This window comes from Eubalaena glacialis, chromosome 8, assembly GCF_028564815.1.
Source record: "Eubalaena glacialis isolate mEubGla1 chromosome 8, mEubGla1.1.hap2.+ XY, whole genome shotgun sequence".
NCBI classification, from domain to species: Eukaryota; Metazoa; Chordata; class Mammalia; order Artiodactyla; family Balaenidae; genus Eubalaena; species Eubalaena glacialis.
In genome coordinates this window covers 81,643,765-81,660,587 of record NC_083723.1, presented here as the reverse complement: position 1 = coordinate 81,660,587, position 16,823 = coordinate 81,643,765, and the positions used below count along the sequence as shown (strand labels likewise).

General features: G+C 47.3%; 1 protein-coding gene across 1 annotated transcript in view; it reads right to left on the bottom strand.

Annotated features, from left to right (window-relative positions):
* The window catches only part of MTURN (maturin, neural progenitor differentiation regulator homolog), a 29,243-nt gene extending 12,744 nt beyond the window's left edge, over positions 1–16,499 (bottom strand). The window contains exons 1-2 of the mRNA XM_061198644.1: positions 16,111–16,499; positions 6,339–6,461 (exon numbers count right to left, since the gene is read on the bottom strand). Coding sequence (XP_061054627.1) covers positions 6,339–6,461; positions 16,111–16,272 — 285 coding nt within the window. The 5' untranslated portion in view covers positions 16,273–16,499. The remainder of the gene's footprint in view (positions 1–6,338; positions 6,462–16,110) is intronic.
* Positions 16,500–16,823: the final 324 nt, after the last annotated feature.

Genomic DNA, 16,823 nt, shown 5'->3' with positions numbered 1-16,823 from the left:
GGGGGGTGAAGGGGAGGAAGGACTGTTAATCATCACTAAATAAAAGATATAAAAACATGGAGGGAAAAAATGAATGGCATGGCCAGCATTATTTAGACCCATAATCACTATTTCATTATCTAACTGAATCATGTGATGACTGGCAACTGTCAATCCAGGGCCACTTAAACAAAAAAAATGTAGGACTCCAACGATTCTCCAATTCGCATTGATCAAGGCTAGTGACAGGTGTCTCCGAAGCCATTACTGGTGCCAGGACATGGATAAACCCTCCTGCTCACAGATGGCAATGACAGCGCTGTCATTTGCACACATGTACCATTTGGATATGACATTCCAGCAGGAAGGAAAAAAAAAACTAGGTAGAAGCTAGGAGGCCCCTGGAGTGGAGCAGAATATGGGTCAGTCCAGGAAGGAAGCTGCCCCACTGCATCCATGGAACCACATATCCACCCAATAAGCATTTCCTAACAGAAGTTATGAGCTGGAAATTGAAACAAACCTCAGTGGGGTGGCTGGGCTTTGACAGCCCTCTGTGTTCTGATTTTGAAGCTCCGCATGCATCCACAAGACAGAGAAACATGTATGACCCCCATTTTAAAGATGGGGGCACTAAGGCTGAACAACACGGGCTGGGAGCCGGCCAGGCCAGGGCTAAGCCACCTTGCCCCACCCAGGGACATCTCTAAGGTTCTCTGAGCTAAGGGGCCAAGATGGGCCTTCCTGGTCTTTCTTCTTGGCCAGCCCTCCTCCTGCTCCAACATTGTCCAGATCTCGCCCTTTCAAGTCCCCCCTCCTCGTGAAGCCACTGCCAGCACTTTGTTCCTCGATGAGCCCACTCACATCTGATATTCGCAGTCCTTCTGACACATAGTAGATAAGGCAGTTTTTTTAAAAAAACACAACATAGTTCCTGATTATAAATGTTTTCTGTGACATCATGGAAAATTTAGAAAATCCAGAAGAGAAAATAAATATCACCCATAACCCTGTCACCAGAGGCTCTTTGGTCATATGTCCCTCTGGGGGACAGGAGCATCCATTCGTCCCCCTTGTAGCACTAGCCTCAAACCCACTGAGTTGTACGAATCAGGTACTGAATGGATGATTATTATTTTGCCAAAACCAGTGTCGATAAACTTTTGGCAATAATACCCCAACACTGCCCCTTTAAAATCTCTTATCTTAGCCAGACTCTTCTGTTAAGCGTGTGTTGAAATCACTTAGCAAATTGTTTTCTTCCTCCATCAAAAACCTAAGGGTCCTATGAAAGCTTTCACTACTGAGCTCACTTCTCAACAGTATTTTGACGAGTGTCCCCATCCTGTCCGTGTCAATACCAGCATTTACTCAGTGCTTATCCTCTGTGCCATGCGCTGCACTAAGTCCCCAACAAGAATCGTGTCATTTAATCTTCATAGCAATCCTAAGGTAACCATCATCATTTGTTTCCTACTTTTACAAATGAAAAAACTGAGAAACAGCAAGGTCAAGTAACTTGCCTGAGGTCACACAGCCAGCAAGTGACAGAACTGGGATTTGAATCCAGGCAGCCTGCCCCCAGAGCTTGGGTTCCTCATCACTGTAGTAACCTAATTCTGCATAACTAGGTAAAGGGACCACAACCAACACCCTGCGGTCGGTGCACACTCAGTGACATCCTCTCAGGAAACACTTCCCCAGAGAACCAGCAGATCGGAGTAAGCAGAGCAGGGAATGGAACTCCTTCGCACTGTATCTAGCAGAGTGTCTAGACCAAAATAAATGCTTGGTTTTGTAACCTGGAGTTTCTCTGTACGTTTTTGTGGCTCTGTCTCCTACCAGAAAGCCAGCTCCTCGAGCGCAAGGACTAGGCACCCTGCCCTGCCTCTTACTCTCCAAAGCGGTGCTTTGGCAAATAGCAGATGATCATACATTTTGTTGATCATGTGATGAAGAGATAGAGAAAAAAGAGGAGGAGTAACATGGTGAATAAGAAAAAGAATAATTATTTTTTTCTTGTCAAATCGAACAACAGATTTCTTTGGTAAGGCATGGACTTTGTGATATTGATTGTTTCAGTGGGGGGAAGGCAAACAGAAACAGGGGGAGAAGGCAAACAGAAAGGGGAGGAAAAGCACACAGTCTACAAAACTGGAATGTCCAAAGGTAGAGAGTGCTACTGTGGCACGCTGAGCCTTGCGGGCAGGATCGCGGAGGATGGCCAGAAGATGACTCCATTCTTTGGCCCATGCAGGCAGGCATGCATGGGCTTCAAAAAAGTTAATTGACCTTGCTTGACTGATGCCCCAAAAGGCAGCAGAAGGCTGTCAACAGAAAGGTCCTTATCTTTCTGGAGAGACTACACAGGGTAGGGGCTGGCAACGGGCTGGCCAAGGTAAAACAAGAATTCAAAGCCATGAATGAGGCTGTTCTAAGATGAAGGTAAAAATATTCCTTCTGTGGTTTCCCCAACTATAAACAAAAAGGAGCTACACAGATTGATCAGATTATCAAAAATTTTCAGGGAATGAGGTGCTCAAGCTTACCTGCATGATAACCTTGTAGCATTTGGGTATGTGTTACTTCAACAAATACTTTCAGCTACAACAGCAGTAAGACCCTTTCCTGGGTCTTATTTCTAAATCCAAAGCTCCTTTATATAAAACAGATAAATACCAGGGGGAAGAAATACACTCTTCAGTGGAGAGGGAGAGGGTAAAAGCTTCCCCACCGATCTCCAGCAGTCCTTCACCTGGGTCTGTAACACTCCCTCTCATCCGATCTGGGGCACATCCTGACTGAGAGAAACCCAAAGCTTGTGTGCATTTCACCCTCACTAGTCCTGAGAAGGCCTCCAGCCTCTCCCGAAGGCAAAAAGACCCAGCCAGAGTGCCCAGCACGCAAAAGCTTCCCCACCAAAGGGGGCGCCGTGCCAGGTGAAGGCCCCACCTTGGGAGCATCATCCCTGCCCACTGTGGCGGAAGGCTCTGCTTTAGAAATGAACTCTGGAAGCCCAACAGCGTTAAATGAAATCTGTGTGTCTCCATGACACAAAGCAGCTTGATCTGAAAGAAAGTATTCAACCAAGTCAATTGCTTTTAGCTATACATCTGGATTTTTCGGACTGCAGTTTTTTCCATTTACATGTGGCGGCCTGGTTGCTGAAATACAGCCATAGACTTGGTAAAGCAAGATGGCAAAAGGAGTCCTGGTGGGAGCTCACCTTCTGCAGTTAAGCCCATTCTGCAGGTAGTCTGTTGCTTGCCACCACAGATGACAGCCACATACAGAGAATCAGGTGGCAGGCTAATGAGTGGAAACCCCTGAGGAAACCAGCTGCACAGTGAGTATCATTTGCCAATTAGATAGTCTGGGGGTGGGGGTTGAGATTTGAGGGAACCAATTTTTTAAAAAAATTTTGCTTGCCTTGATATCTCTAGTTGGATGTTCAAACACTGACGTGTCCATAACCGAGCTCTTGATAGTCCCACCCCCAAACTTTCCTCCTGCAGCCTCACCCACCTCAGTCAAGGAACACCATTCCCTTCACTGAGTAGATGAGGACCTCTGGAGTCATCCATGCCTTCTTTTTCCCACACCACACCTCCAACCCATCAGCAAGTCCGGTTGGGTCTACTTTCAGGCATCTCCAGAATCGGCCCCTTTCTTCCACCTTCACTGTGACCATCCTGGTCCAAGACCGATGGCCTCGCCTGGAGGAAAGCAACAGCCCCCTCACTGGGCTCCCTGCTCCCACCCTCCCCCGCACAGCCTGTTCTCTACTCAGCAGATCCCTCCTGTGCTTAAACCCCCCCAGCGGCTCCCCAGCACACGGGAGAAAAAGCCCAAGTCCTTCTGTGACCTGCAAGTCCCTGAGGTTCCTCGGACTCATCTCTCGATGCTCCTCCCCTCCCCCCCAACTCAGGCCGCACCAGCCCCTCCTTGTTCTCTGAACACTGGTTTTCTCTCCCTCTGTGGTCGTATTTGCTGTTCTCTCTACCTGGAAAGCTCTTCCTGTAGCTCTCCTCATGGCTCACATCTCACTTCAAGTTTTACTCACATTACCTTCTCAGTGAAGCCTTCCCTGCTCCCCTAATCACAATTGTCAGTGCCTCTGACACTTCTCACCCCCTTTCCCTGACTCATATTTTTTTCTCCTCTGCACTTGTCACTAACACATTATGTGTTGTACTCATTTATCTTATGTTGTACTCATTTATCTTATCTCTCTGCCACTAGAATACAAGCTCTGTGAGGTCTAAGATTTTCATCTGTCTGGTTCAACTGCTAGGAACAGAGCAGTAAAGAGTGCCAAGTGCCTACTGGGTACTCAGTAAATACATCTTGAATGAATGGAAGTGGGATAGACCAGTATCTTTAAGTCAAAAATCTATTTTGAATAAGCCAAACAGGCTTAGAAAATTAGAAAATTAACAAACAACAACAACAAAAAGAACTGGTTGGACAAATGATACAAATCAGATAAAGTGACAAAAGCCACTTGAAATTCCACTTTTTATAATGATGGATTAAGTGATAGTGATCAGAACAAACTCTTGCAAAGAGAACTAAAAAATCTGGATTCAATATGAAAACTGCCTTCTTAAATACATTGAGAATTAGCACCCAGAGAGGTAAACCTATCAAAAAAAGCTGCTTTTGTCCTAAGGACATTTGCCGACCTGGAAGAAACTTCTACTGCATTCTTGGCCTACTCTAAGAGCTAGGGAGACCAAAGTCAAACCCAGGGCCTTTCAAAGGAGCAAACTGTTATAAACCATCCTCACTTTAGGCTAGGACCCCAAAAGCCTATGCTAAGGTCTGAGTATTTGTGTTCCCCCCTCCAAATTCATATGTTGAAATCCTGACCTTTGAGGTGATGGTATTAGAAGGTGGGCCCTATGAGAGGTGATTAGGTCATGAAGGTAGAGCCCTTATAAATGGCCTAGTGCCCTTATAAAAGAGGCCCTGGGGCTCTCTCTGTCTCCTTCCACCATGTGAAGTTCAAGTGAAAAGATGGCCATCTGTCTAGGAAGTGGGCCCTCACTAGATACCAGATCTGCTGGCACTCTAATCTCAGACTTCCAGCCTCTAGAACAATGAGAAATAAATTTTTGTTTATAAGCCACCTAGTCTATGGTATTTTGTTCTATCAGCCTGAACAGACTGAGGCTGCTCTCAGAACAAGGATGAACCAGAATAAACCAGGCCTGCAACCTGACTGTCCATCACCTGGAGAGTTCTAAGAACCACAAGTCTCAAACTGATTGAGGGTGGTCTCTGACTGACAGGGCCCCTCAAGCCCTGGCAGAGGCAAATAAAAATCCTCTCTGGAGGAAAGTACCATCATCTTAGGCCTCAATATACCCCTATATATAAATTTTCAAATACAAATATACAAATTTTCAAGCACGCAGAGATAATTCAACACGCAAGAAACAAGATACCAGGACGGGGAACCAGTGGTAACAAAAGCTGACAAAACAGACTCCCAAACCTTGAAATACTGGAATATCTGACAGTCTCTTATGCAGCCAAGCCTACCGTGTTCAGAGAAGCAAAAGACAAGTTTGAAAATTCCAGGAAAGAAGTAGATACTATTTTAAAAGATTTGAAAAAAGAAAAAAAAAAAAAAAAAAAGAAATCCTAGAGCAAATAACACTGAGCATGTAGAGTATTTATGGTGGGCCGGGAATTGAACTTGGGGCAAGTGTCACGTAATCTGACTTTCTCTTCCAATAAAAATAAAGAGAGAAGTAGTCTTCAAATTAGGGGTGAGTATTCATTTTACATGTTTTTCAGCTATAATGAAACAAACTGTCAGCTAACCATAGACATACAGATTCCTAAATCCTAAGGGGGTTGGGGGAAAGCAAGCTCTCTATAAGAGACTTCATAAAAAGAGAAAAGAACAGAACAACTATCCAATTTCCTCCTTCTCCATATCCATCAACATGGAGGTACATCCTTTATATAGCTTTCTGGCAATTTCCTATCATAAGAGAACCTCCATAGCACTTCCAAGCATTTTGGTTTTAAGTCTACTGGATGAGAACCAGAATACTCAGTTGTCTCATAAGGGCTCTGTTTGCTTCCCACCCAATCAGAGATTCTTAACTCAAGTGATGCTAGAAATAACCATCATCCCTGCAACAAACAGCTGTGTCGCATCCCGTTTCCCCCTCCCTCTCCACCCTCAGCCTCCCTCCACTAGCTGCTATCTTTAAGCCACAGGGCAGACAAGAGAAAAACAATTAGTCACCCCAGGTTTTGCCCACTTTCCCCACAATCCATGTTATTCAAAGCACAATCACTGGAGACAACAAGATGGCTTTAGAAGCCAAGCAGGCACCTACAGGTCTGAAAGACTTGAAGACTTTTTCCAAGACTTCATGGAGCGTCTTCTTGCCGCAGGAGGAGATGTAATCCTGTGCTAGCTGCAAAAAAGGCAGGCAGTCCTCGCTCTCACTCCACACGTGCTACATGCCCGCCGGCAAGGGAAAGGAGAAAACAAAGACACACAGTCATTATACTCAGTTTGAAATACACAAAGCCAAGATTTTTTTTTCTTTAATTACGTGAATTTGAAGAAGGCCTCCATTCCAGAGTAAAATCCATATAGTCATTCTTGATTTGTTTGCATTGAAGGAGATCAGAAAATGCATACCCTGCAGAAACCCCCCATGCTTATGGTCCATAATCTCACCTGCTCAATTTTCCATCAGATCTGCTCATACGTAGTAAAAGCGGCATTGGGATCAATATTCCCCCACCCATGATTTCCACCGCCCCCCTTCTGGTGCCAGCTATGGGTGGTTTTAAAACAGGAGGAAGGAGAAAGGAGAAAGGAAGGAGAAAGGCTGAAGGATTAATTAGGCATAGTTTGTAACTGCTTACTTGGAGATATTCTTTACCCAGATTAGCCTGTGACGGTAAATTTACTTCAAGATGAAATGAATTCAGGAGAACACACAGAAAAGTCATCACTAAGTCACCAGGAAACAAAGGCTTTCTGAAAGCTCACCTTCCCTTAAAATGCTTTAAGAGGGCATCGTACCCAAGCAACACTTTGCAATGTTAACACGCACCAAGAGGAGACTGATTTAGGTTTTATTTTTTCTTAGGGCTAGACAAGTGGGTTTTTTTTTCCCCAAATGAGGATATCCATTTTAGCACATCTTTAAGACTAGGCTAGTTTCTCCCATAAATGTTCAAGGATCTGGAATAAGTCCAAGAAACAGGCTTGAGAGATGTAGATGCAGAAGGCCCCTGCATATCTGAGCAATGGAGGGGGCACTGAGCTACCAGGATGACATCAGGGTATCAGTCAGGTACCAAGAATCGCTGTTTAGAGGGGCCTGAGCAGTGACAGCTCAACGTTGGCGAAAAAAGTGCAGAGAAGAGGAAGATATTTGGCAGATGAGAGCAAGGAGCAGGGACTAGGCAGCAAGAGACAAGATCAATTTGGAGAAATGGTCCATGTCAAGCACTAGCCCCCTCCTATTAATACAAATGATTAGAGCATCACCCCAGAAAGTCATATGCCCAACACTCAGTAAACATATTTCACTTCCTTCTTTCTCACTGCAGGATCTCCAGGAACTAGAAAGAACTTAAAACACTGCTCAGATCCAAGAGAGAATAACAAGGTGCTAATATGCCATCTTTACCACCCAATTATCTGTTTCATAGATGTGAAGGTCCATTTCCGACACGTGCTGCTCTAATTCCAGCAGACTTCTAGAGTAGCTACCGTCTTGACCTAATAAAGATAACTTCTAGATTCTCCAACCTTAGAGAATAGCTCAAACACGATTCCCTATTAATTAGAGGCCCTTAAAGTTGTTGAGCCTCTGAAATGCCATTTATATAATAGTCTCTTGCATTGTACAAAAGCATAATAGTACAAAGTGCTTTTATATCCATTACTGCACTTGATTCTTAATTAGTGGGGATTCTGCAAGACCAGTAATAAAGTCCCACTTCATATAAGTTCAGCTCAGCACCCATTTTCAAACTCAAATTTTAAAAAGTTCAAGCATATTTCAAATTCTTATCCAAGTCAGAGATGGGATTAACACCTAGCACCACACAACGGAAAATTTTAAGCCTGCCTTCCCTAGACTTGCTGTGAAGATTAGAGAAAAAGTAAAAAGTTTATTTAGTGCCTGGCACAGTGCCTGGCTGGCAAATAGTAGATATTCAATAAATGGTGGATATAAGTCGCCTATTTCCCCTTTTGCATCTGCAGGAGGATTGGGGGTAGGGGTTTCCACCTGCCACAAGGCTAAATCAGACACCCTATGTGGCTTCACTGAGAACACAATCCAAGGCAACTTGGGATATAGTTCATTCAGAAGCAGGTGTATCTATGAAAACCTTGCATGGCTATTTTTTAACTACATTTTTTAAAAAAGTACTTCAAATTACAAAGTAAACTAAGGAAAGTATATCACTCAAACAATAACAGAATCACAGAGTATCCACCACTGCTTGGTAGTCAGTTTATTCAGTTTGAGTGTTTCTAGGGCATCTACAGCCTCATGAGGAGATTATTCATGCCACAATTTTCATTATTCCACTTTTGGAGTTGTTGATTTATGAATATATTGAAGAAAGACTTAACACCTGCTAAAGGGCCTTATGTCCAGTGTGCCTAAATTTCCTTCCCGTGGCTGTCTAACTCATCCTGAATTCCCAGTAGTGTTGGTTTTGTGGTTTAAAAGAGTTTTAACTGAAGCCCTGCCCAAATGATAATATGAGGGAGCAGGGGGCTTGGAATAAGACAGGCCCAGGTATACACAGCCGCTTAAAAGACATCACTTACCAAATGTTAACTGTTTCATATCCATTGTATCTCATAATAAAAGGTATTCAGTTTTATTTATTGAAACTGTCCCCTTCTAAAATTAATCAAGGCAGTCAGCATACAAGATAAGATGAACTAAAAATTAAGTCTGCAGTTGAGAACATAAAGACAAAGGGGAAACAACAGAAGAAGAAGAATGTAAAACCAAGTGAGATTAGGACAAACAGTGTCGGGTAAACAAGCCTGGCACTTGCCACGGATGGGACACAGATTTGCCTCCACTGCTTTCCAGAGGCCTATGCTATGCAAAGAAAGACATGCCATCAGTGCCCCGAGGCAGTGCCCACATATAAAACAGACCAGCTCTTCAGAACTAACAGGAAAGGGACTAGGGGCAGGAGGGTTACCTCTTAGGAAAATAGAGAGGCCCATTCCAAAACCAAGGGAAGGCCGAGAGAGCGTGCGATGGCTGGGCTGAAGCTACTGAAAGCAGGATCTGGGGTCTAGTATTGTACAAAGACAAATGGGCACTTGAAGACCCAGAGTCCTGCACCACAGCGCGTGGCCACAAGGCCTTCAACTTGGAAAATATCAAGCATATGTAACCAAACACCCACTTTGGCCACGAAAAAACTATAGCAGGGGGTCAGAGAACCTGTGGCTTTGAACAATGTAATTCCCTGGCAAATATAAATCTGGGGACAGAATGTATTGAATTTCCAATAGGGTAGTTAGAGCCAAGGCAGATCGCAGACCTGGACTATTATAATAGGGGAAATGCCAAGAAAAGGCTTCGCAAAGGAGGGGAAAGCGGTGGTTCTTAAGCTTTAGCTTGCATCACAATCACCTGGAGGCTTATTAAAACACAATTGTTGGGTCCTACCCCAGAGTTTCTGATGGGGAATGGGGCTGAGAGTTTGCATTTCCAACAAGTTCCCAGGTGATGCTCCTGCTGCTGGTTCTGGGACCGCAATCTGAGAACAAGAACCAGAGTGGAACTTTGACTAACTACATATTTGAGGGTGGGCGTTACATTAAAAAAAAATCTAAATGTCATTACTGACTAAAACCACCTCCAATTTTCAGGATGGCATGGGTTGCAGTGAAGTGGCCCCCCTTGTACCTACCTTGAGCAGCCTATAGATTCCTGCTCATTGAGAGTTGAAAATCCCCAGTGAGAACTCTGATTTCAGCACACACCATCTGTGGCCGTTCTTTCTGTTATTAAGTTGGGTCAGAGTTTATTATCGAAGCTCGCCCAGCTTAAGACATTATAACAATGTCATCTGCAAACAGGAAAATGAGCGCCTGTTTTCTGTAATATAGATGAGAACATCCAGCTTACCCAAAAATGGAATTAGATCATCAAGGTAATTCAATCCTATCGATCACAGTCTGTGTGCTCCTACCGTTCTACCACTTGTGGGGATGGCACTTGACTTCCTGGTGCTTAGGCAGAGTTGGGGGTGGCAGGGGAGCTAAGAACACGCCCGTTGCCCTCCCAGGACTCAGTTATCTGTGTCAAAGGGCCATTGCCAAGGGCCTCACTCTCACTGCATGGGTTTTCTGCTGTCAGCAGTACTGAGGAGTGCATTTTAAGTTGGTGCAGCTTAACGCACAACTGACTGCTCTCCACAGAAGAGATGGTGTAAGAGGGTAAGAGCTACAAGCCATCTCATGCCAGCCAACGTATTTCTGCCCAGGGAAGAGCATGGCTGGCCACACCTACCATCTGCTCTTGGTGTCAAACACTGATCTGTTTTACCAACGAGGAAACTGAGGCTCAGAGAGGTTAAGCAACTCGTCTGTGGTCACACAGGCAGCAATGGGCAAAGCCAGGATGTCAAGAGAGGTGTCATGCCTTCAACCTGAGCCTCAGCTCCTTCCTTTGTAAGTCGCAGAAAATAATAATACCCACAGGGTGGATATAAACATTCCAAGAGATAATCTGTAGATAACCCTGCCTCTCATTTGGCAGGGGCCCAATGAGTGCTTATTCCCTCCTATTTGAACTTATATTAGCAGAATTTTACTCTCCTCAGGATTACCACCCATGAATGATGAAGGACATATCTTTTTCCCTGAAATAATCTCTCTGTATGAATAATGCATGGCCACCGTGGAAGGCATTACAGTCTACCACTATTGCTCATTTAATCTGCAAATAATAATGTGATATAGGTATGATTATCCCCATTTGACAGAAGAGGAAACTGAGAAGAAAGTTTAAATTTAACAAGAAAGTGCCTTCTTTCCACTCTACCACCATGTAAACATGATGCAATCTCATTCAAACAAGTTGTATTTTCTTTCTCCAAAATGAAAAGGTTGTTATTTAGTCACATAGTTAAGAATAGAGACATGCCTAGGACGAAAATGGAGAGAGAAAGACATAGGCATAGGCACACATATAAAATTAAATCACATAGTCCCTCTAGAAATAAAACATTTTTCTTCAATACTATGACAACTGCTACCTTTGTTTTTGCATTGAGGAGGGATTAAACTCTACAAAACTGTGGACCCAAACATGTCGTGGACAGTAAGGGAGCACCCCCCTCCCTGTCGGCAGCGCCCAGGCACCAGGGAGGGGCCGGGCAGTGAGCTTTGAGAGCTCCTTTCTCCTGGCCTAGGCGAAGAGGGAAAGCAGCTGGTGCTGCCATGCCCAGGAGCACGTGCCCCTCTGTCTGTCTGGCATGTTAGTGGCTGCCAACACCCCATTCCTCAAGCCTGACAGAGCTCTCAGGACCTTTTGAGCTGGCAGAAGAGGGGAGCACACTGCCTGTGTGTGCTGTTGGCCACTTCCCCATGACACCTGAAGAGCCAGGCAGAGGAGCTGTGTCCTTGAACTTCCAGCACACACAAGGCACTGGCAGCATTTTATCCCAGGACCTGAACTCCTTGGCCGTCCATGGAGAGAGACCTGAATCAGGGCAGCAGTTTGGAAACGGACTGCAGGGACGGGATGGCCTGTGAAGCAAGAAGGGGAAGGAGTGCACAAGGGACCCAGGAGCTGCCAAAAAAAGGGCAGACAAAAAGAAGTCCTTGTTCCTAGGCCTCTGGAGCCCCCAGCCTGATGCTGCCTGGGGTACAGTCTGCATACCAGAAGGCACAGCCCTCTGGGCTTTGGCTCAAGTCCTGGCTCTCTTACTTCTTAGTGGCATAGTCCTGGATGAGTCCCTTAAACTCATTAGCCTCGGTTTCCTCACCTATAAAATGGGGATATAATAATACCCACCTTAGAGAATATTTGTGAGGCTCAATAAGAAGTAGCCCTTGAACCCACAGTCTGAATTGGGTCCCCTGTTGTCCCTCCTGTGGTGCTATATATTCACTACAAGGCTACCGTTCAAGTTGCTCTACCATCTATTAGCTGTGGGAAAGTTAGTAAACCTTGCTGGGCTTCACTTTTCTCATCTGTAAAGTGGAGATAATTACAGAGTAGCTTGTGAGATTACTAAGATTAAATGAGTTCATATATGCAAAGTCTGATACACAGTGAGCTGCACGTAAGTGGTAGTTGTCTTTGAAGCTGTCACTCTTGAAATTTAACATCTATCTTCTACACTAGACTGTTAGTCATTCATTCTTACAAACATGGATTGAACGCCTATCACATGTTTGACACTGTTCCAAGCGCTGCAATACAGTGATAAGACAAGCTCTCGTGAAGCTTACAGACTAGTGGGGCAGGCAGAAAATAAACAGTGGACTATCAAGTGCTGATGAGTGCTATGGTAAGAATAAAAGGGTGAGGGAGGGAGTATGTGGTCAGGAAGGTTTCTCCCAGGCCGCAATGGCAAAAAGGAGCTGGCCATGTAAAGATTTGGGGGAAGAGTATTTTAGGCAGAAGGAACAGCAAACGTAAAGGCCCTGAGGCAGGAATGAGCTTGGCTTGTCTGAAGACCAGAAAGGCCAGTGTGGCAGGAACACAGTAAGCAAGGGGGAAGAATGGTCCAGGATGAGGTCATAGAGGTGGCAGGAGACAAATCATGTGGGGACTTGAAGCCAAGAAAGCTTAGGTTTTATTGCAATAATGGGAAGTCAGTTTAGGAGAGGTAGGGAGTGGTGAGAACATGACTTGGATTATATTTTAAATAGATCCAGAGGGACTGCTGTGCAGAGACCCTGCCAGAGCCACTAATATCATCACCCCCACTTTAGGCACTTTTCCCAAACAAGTCTGCTAGGGAGGTATTAATATCATCCCTATTTTACAGATGTGGAAATCATGGCAGAGAGGGGTTAAATAACTTCCCCCAAGGCTCAAAGTCAGACGTGGAGAGCTGGGGTGCAACTCGAGTAGCCTGACCCCAGAGCCGGTGCCCCTAACCATTATACCACTCTGCCTCTTAGATGAATAGAATGGCCCCATTCTAGGTAGCCCTGGCCAAGTGCAGAGTGAGCCCTCAATAAAAGTCTGTTGAATGAATGAATGAATGATATAAAGACACTCTGTAAACTGAGAAATGCTATGTAAATATTCTTATTGTTAAATCCTTCAGATTACATTCCCTTCATCTCAAATTTCTTCTAATGTTTAGCAGATTTTTCTGGGAAAAGAAAAAGAAGAGAAGTAGGACATTTATTTCATGTCTGAGTTCCCTTAGCTAGAGGCAAACAGCACTTGACAAATCTGGCCTGGGACAGATTAGAGGAGAAGTTTTGGGTGAAGAAAACTCCAATGGTTGGCATCTTGTCCATTACGGCCTCTAGAAACTGAACAAGTTCCAGTCTACCCAATGAATTACTCCCCCCCACCACCACCATTATCTTTCTTCCCTATCTATTTCATTTAATTGTCAGTGAATGAATATTTTCAAAAGAAATACTTTCAAGCACTTTACTCATACAGGTGGGAAAACATTTAAAATATAATATGGGTGGCCTTGAAGAAGGCCTGATATACTTAATGTTTCTGAATGATGGTTTGATAAACATATTCAAGGCAAGAGAATAGCCTTGCTTTTCTCTACCTACTTATTCTCTTTGGATATGTCTCCTGCAGTGCCAGCAGGAAGGCTGTGTGGAACTCTCCCCCATAAAATCCGGAACCATGAGTGACTCTTGTCCCACCTCAAACAATAAAGAGGGGGAAAGGCAGTCCAAGGAAGCCCAGGGCTAGAAGGGACTCCTAATCAAACCCTAACACTGCAATTACTTGGACCCTGATGCCCTTTCCACTATATCCCTGGAGCTTACTTATACTTTTACAATGGAGTAAATCCCTTTTTAATGATCTCCCACTGACAACACTAATTTACTTATTTTAACTACAGTTAACAGTGTCCTTACATACACTTATAGTTTACTTGCTCTTCACAAGTACCTATGATGGAGGCATTCTGATTAACCTCATTTTACAGGTGAGAAATTGAGGCTCTTAAAAAAGAGGCAAGTTCTGGGCTTCCCTGGTGGCGCAGTGGTTGAGAATCTGCCTGCCAATGCATGGGACACGGGTTCGAGCCCTGGTCTGGGAAGATCCCACATGCCGCGGAGCAACTAGGCACGTGAGTCACAACTACTGAGCCTGCGCATCTGGAGCCTGTGCTCTGCAACAAGAGAAGCTGCAATAGTGAGAGGCCCGCGCACCGTGATGAAGAGTGGCCCCCGCTTGCCCCAACTAGAGAAAGCCCTCGCACAGAAACGAAGACCCAACACAGCCAAAAAATAAATATTTAAATAAATAAATAAATTTTTTTTAAAAATTAAAAAAAAAGAGAGACAAGTTCTAAACTCTGGGGAACCCCAGATCTCTGACCCAAATTTGTGGGGCCCTTCCTGTGCACTGGAGACTACTATGTGCTTTATCTATTTGATCACCTCGCAGTTGGTATTATACCCATTTTCTGGATGTGTACACTGAACATCTGAAAACATTAAAATGCATTTGACCAGAGTCACACAGCCAGAACTCAAATCTGGCTGTCCCCAAATGCCATCCCTCTTCTAGAGTGTCGCAGGGCTGGGGCCAGGCGGGTAGTTCACCTTTGCGGGGTGGGGTGGAGGTGGTGGGAGGGGCATGCTTTATCGACAAGTCATACAGAAGCCTTCATCTCTCTGGGGCCAAGAGAGACAATCTTGCTGTCTCTCTAACTCCTTCTCGAACTTCCCGTGGGTGGTAGGGGCGCGCGACAGCCTGGACCTCGGCCCAGCTTTGTCTCACCCTACCTGAGGAGCCAGCGCCAGGCCTCGCCAAGGCGCTGCCCCACCTCCGTCCGCAGGGGCGGCAGCAGCGCCAGCTCCAGGCTCAGGCCGGCGACTCAGGCTGGTAACCTGAGCCCATAGCCGCCTCCATCTTACATTTGGGGACCATTATTTTTTCCTCGTCCTTACAAACACTTCATGAAGCGCCATCCTCGCCCAGTCTCTGCACCTCCCAGCCCAACTCCCCGGCCCTCTACATCCCCTTCCTAAACTACCAGCGCCAAGATCCCAGGTGGGCGCAGGATGCAAAGTCGAGGTTTTGGACACCGCAGTTCCAGGTCCCGGTACCTCCGAGCCTGGGGCAGGGCGGGGAGTAGGAATTCCCCCTCATCTAGAAAAACCGAAGGGCTTTGGCAGGGCCGAGGCCGCCGCCTCAGCTGAACAGAACCTCTCGGGCTCCACACACCTCGTTGGAAGCTCACAGAGAAGCAATGGAAGCACGAGAGGAAAGGGGGATAGGCGTGCCTGTGTGTGTTTGTGTGTGTATGCGCACGCGCGAGTGCGTTTTTAAGATCCGAGGTGTAATTCCGCAAAGAAGGTCCAGGAGATGGGGCATCGCTAGTGTGGACATAGGCTTTGTGTCCAAACACCGATGAGAATAACATGGGGGAGGGGGACGGGAGCGGGTTCTCCCCGGCGGGGACAACTCGAGGAGTTGTGTCTGCGCATTTAGAGGGTAACGGCGTTCCTCACCTGGGCGGGACGCCTGGGTGTAGGAAGCTCCCGACTCCGGATCCTGCGGGAGGGGAGGGTCCGCGCGCCCTGGCCCGCACTGGTGCGAGGCTGAGACACCCCCGGAGATGCTCCAAGCCGAGCACAGCGCTCGAGCCGTGGGGTCGCGTCCCAGAACCAGCCCTCTCTAGCCCGGCTCCCCGGATCCTAAGGACGCCCCTGCCTGCCGCCTACCGGACGCACCCGGAGCGCTGACCCCAACAGGCCGGGCCCGAGGGCTCCCCCGGCGGAGCGCGGAGCAGCTGGGTGCGCCGCGGTCAGCCGGTTACGCCCCCCCACCTCCCGCCCCACCGCCTCGCGACGAGGGAGCTCGGGCGCAGGGAAGCGGCCGCGAGTCCACACTCCCGCGCGCTGCGGCGGTCCCTCCCCCAGGCACTCACAAAATTGTCCCCGCAGCCGTTGTCCGGACACAGCACGTAGAAGGAGACGCCGGGGTCGGCGTAGAAATCCATCCTGCGCTCGGTCTCCTCGGTGGCGATGAGCTCGAAGGGCGTGTTGGAACACCATTTCTCCGCAACGTCAGCCAGCTGCTGGAAATCCATCCTGGCCCGCCGCGCCCGCTGCTCCCTCAGCCTCCTCACTCGCCGCCCGCCCTCCTCTCCTCGGGCGCCCTCCTCCCGGGCGGGCAGTGCGCGGCTCTGTGGGCTCTCGGGCAGGCGGCGGGGCCGGACGACGCGGGCTCCCTCCAGTCCCGGGGCTCCTCCCGGCGGGGACTGTTTACATGCTGTGTGTAACGGGGTGGGCGGCGACCAGGGACAGCGCGGCGCCGCGCCCGGCTCCTCCCCGCTCCGCCTCTCCTCCCGCCCCCTTTCGGGCCGCCCCCGAGGCTGGCGCGGCGGCCGGGCGAGGTTGGCGGTGGGCGCGACCGTGCGGGACCTGGCGCGGCGGGAGGGACCGGGCACTCCGCGAGCTCCCCTGTTCCACCCCCTCCTTTTTAAAAACTAACCCTGAGCATAGCTGGGCCCTCCCGAACCCAGGGCCGCCCCGGCCCGTGACGTCATGGGCCCCAGCCAATCAGCCGAGCCTGAGGCCAGTGCCGCGGCCTGCGAGCCCGGTGACGTCACAGCGCGGGCCCGAAATCCGCGGCTCCCAG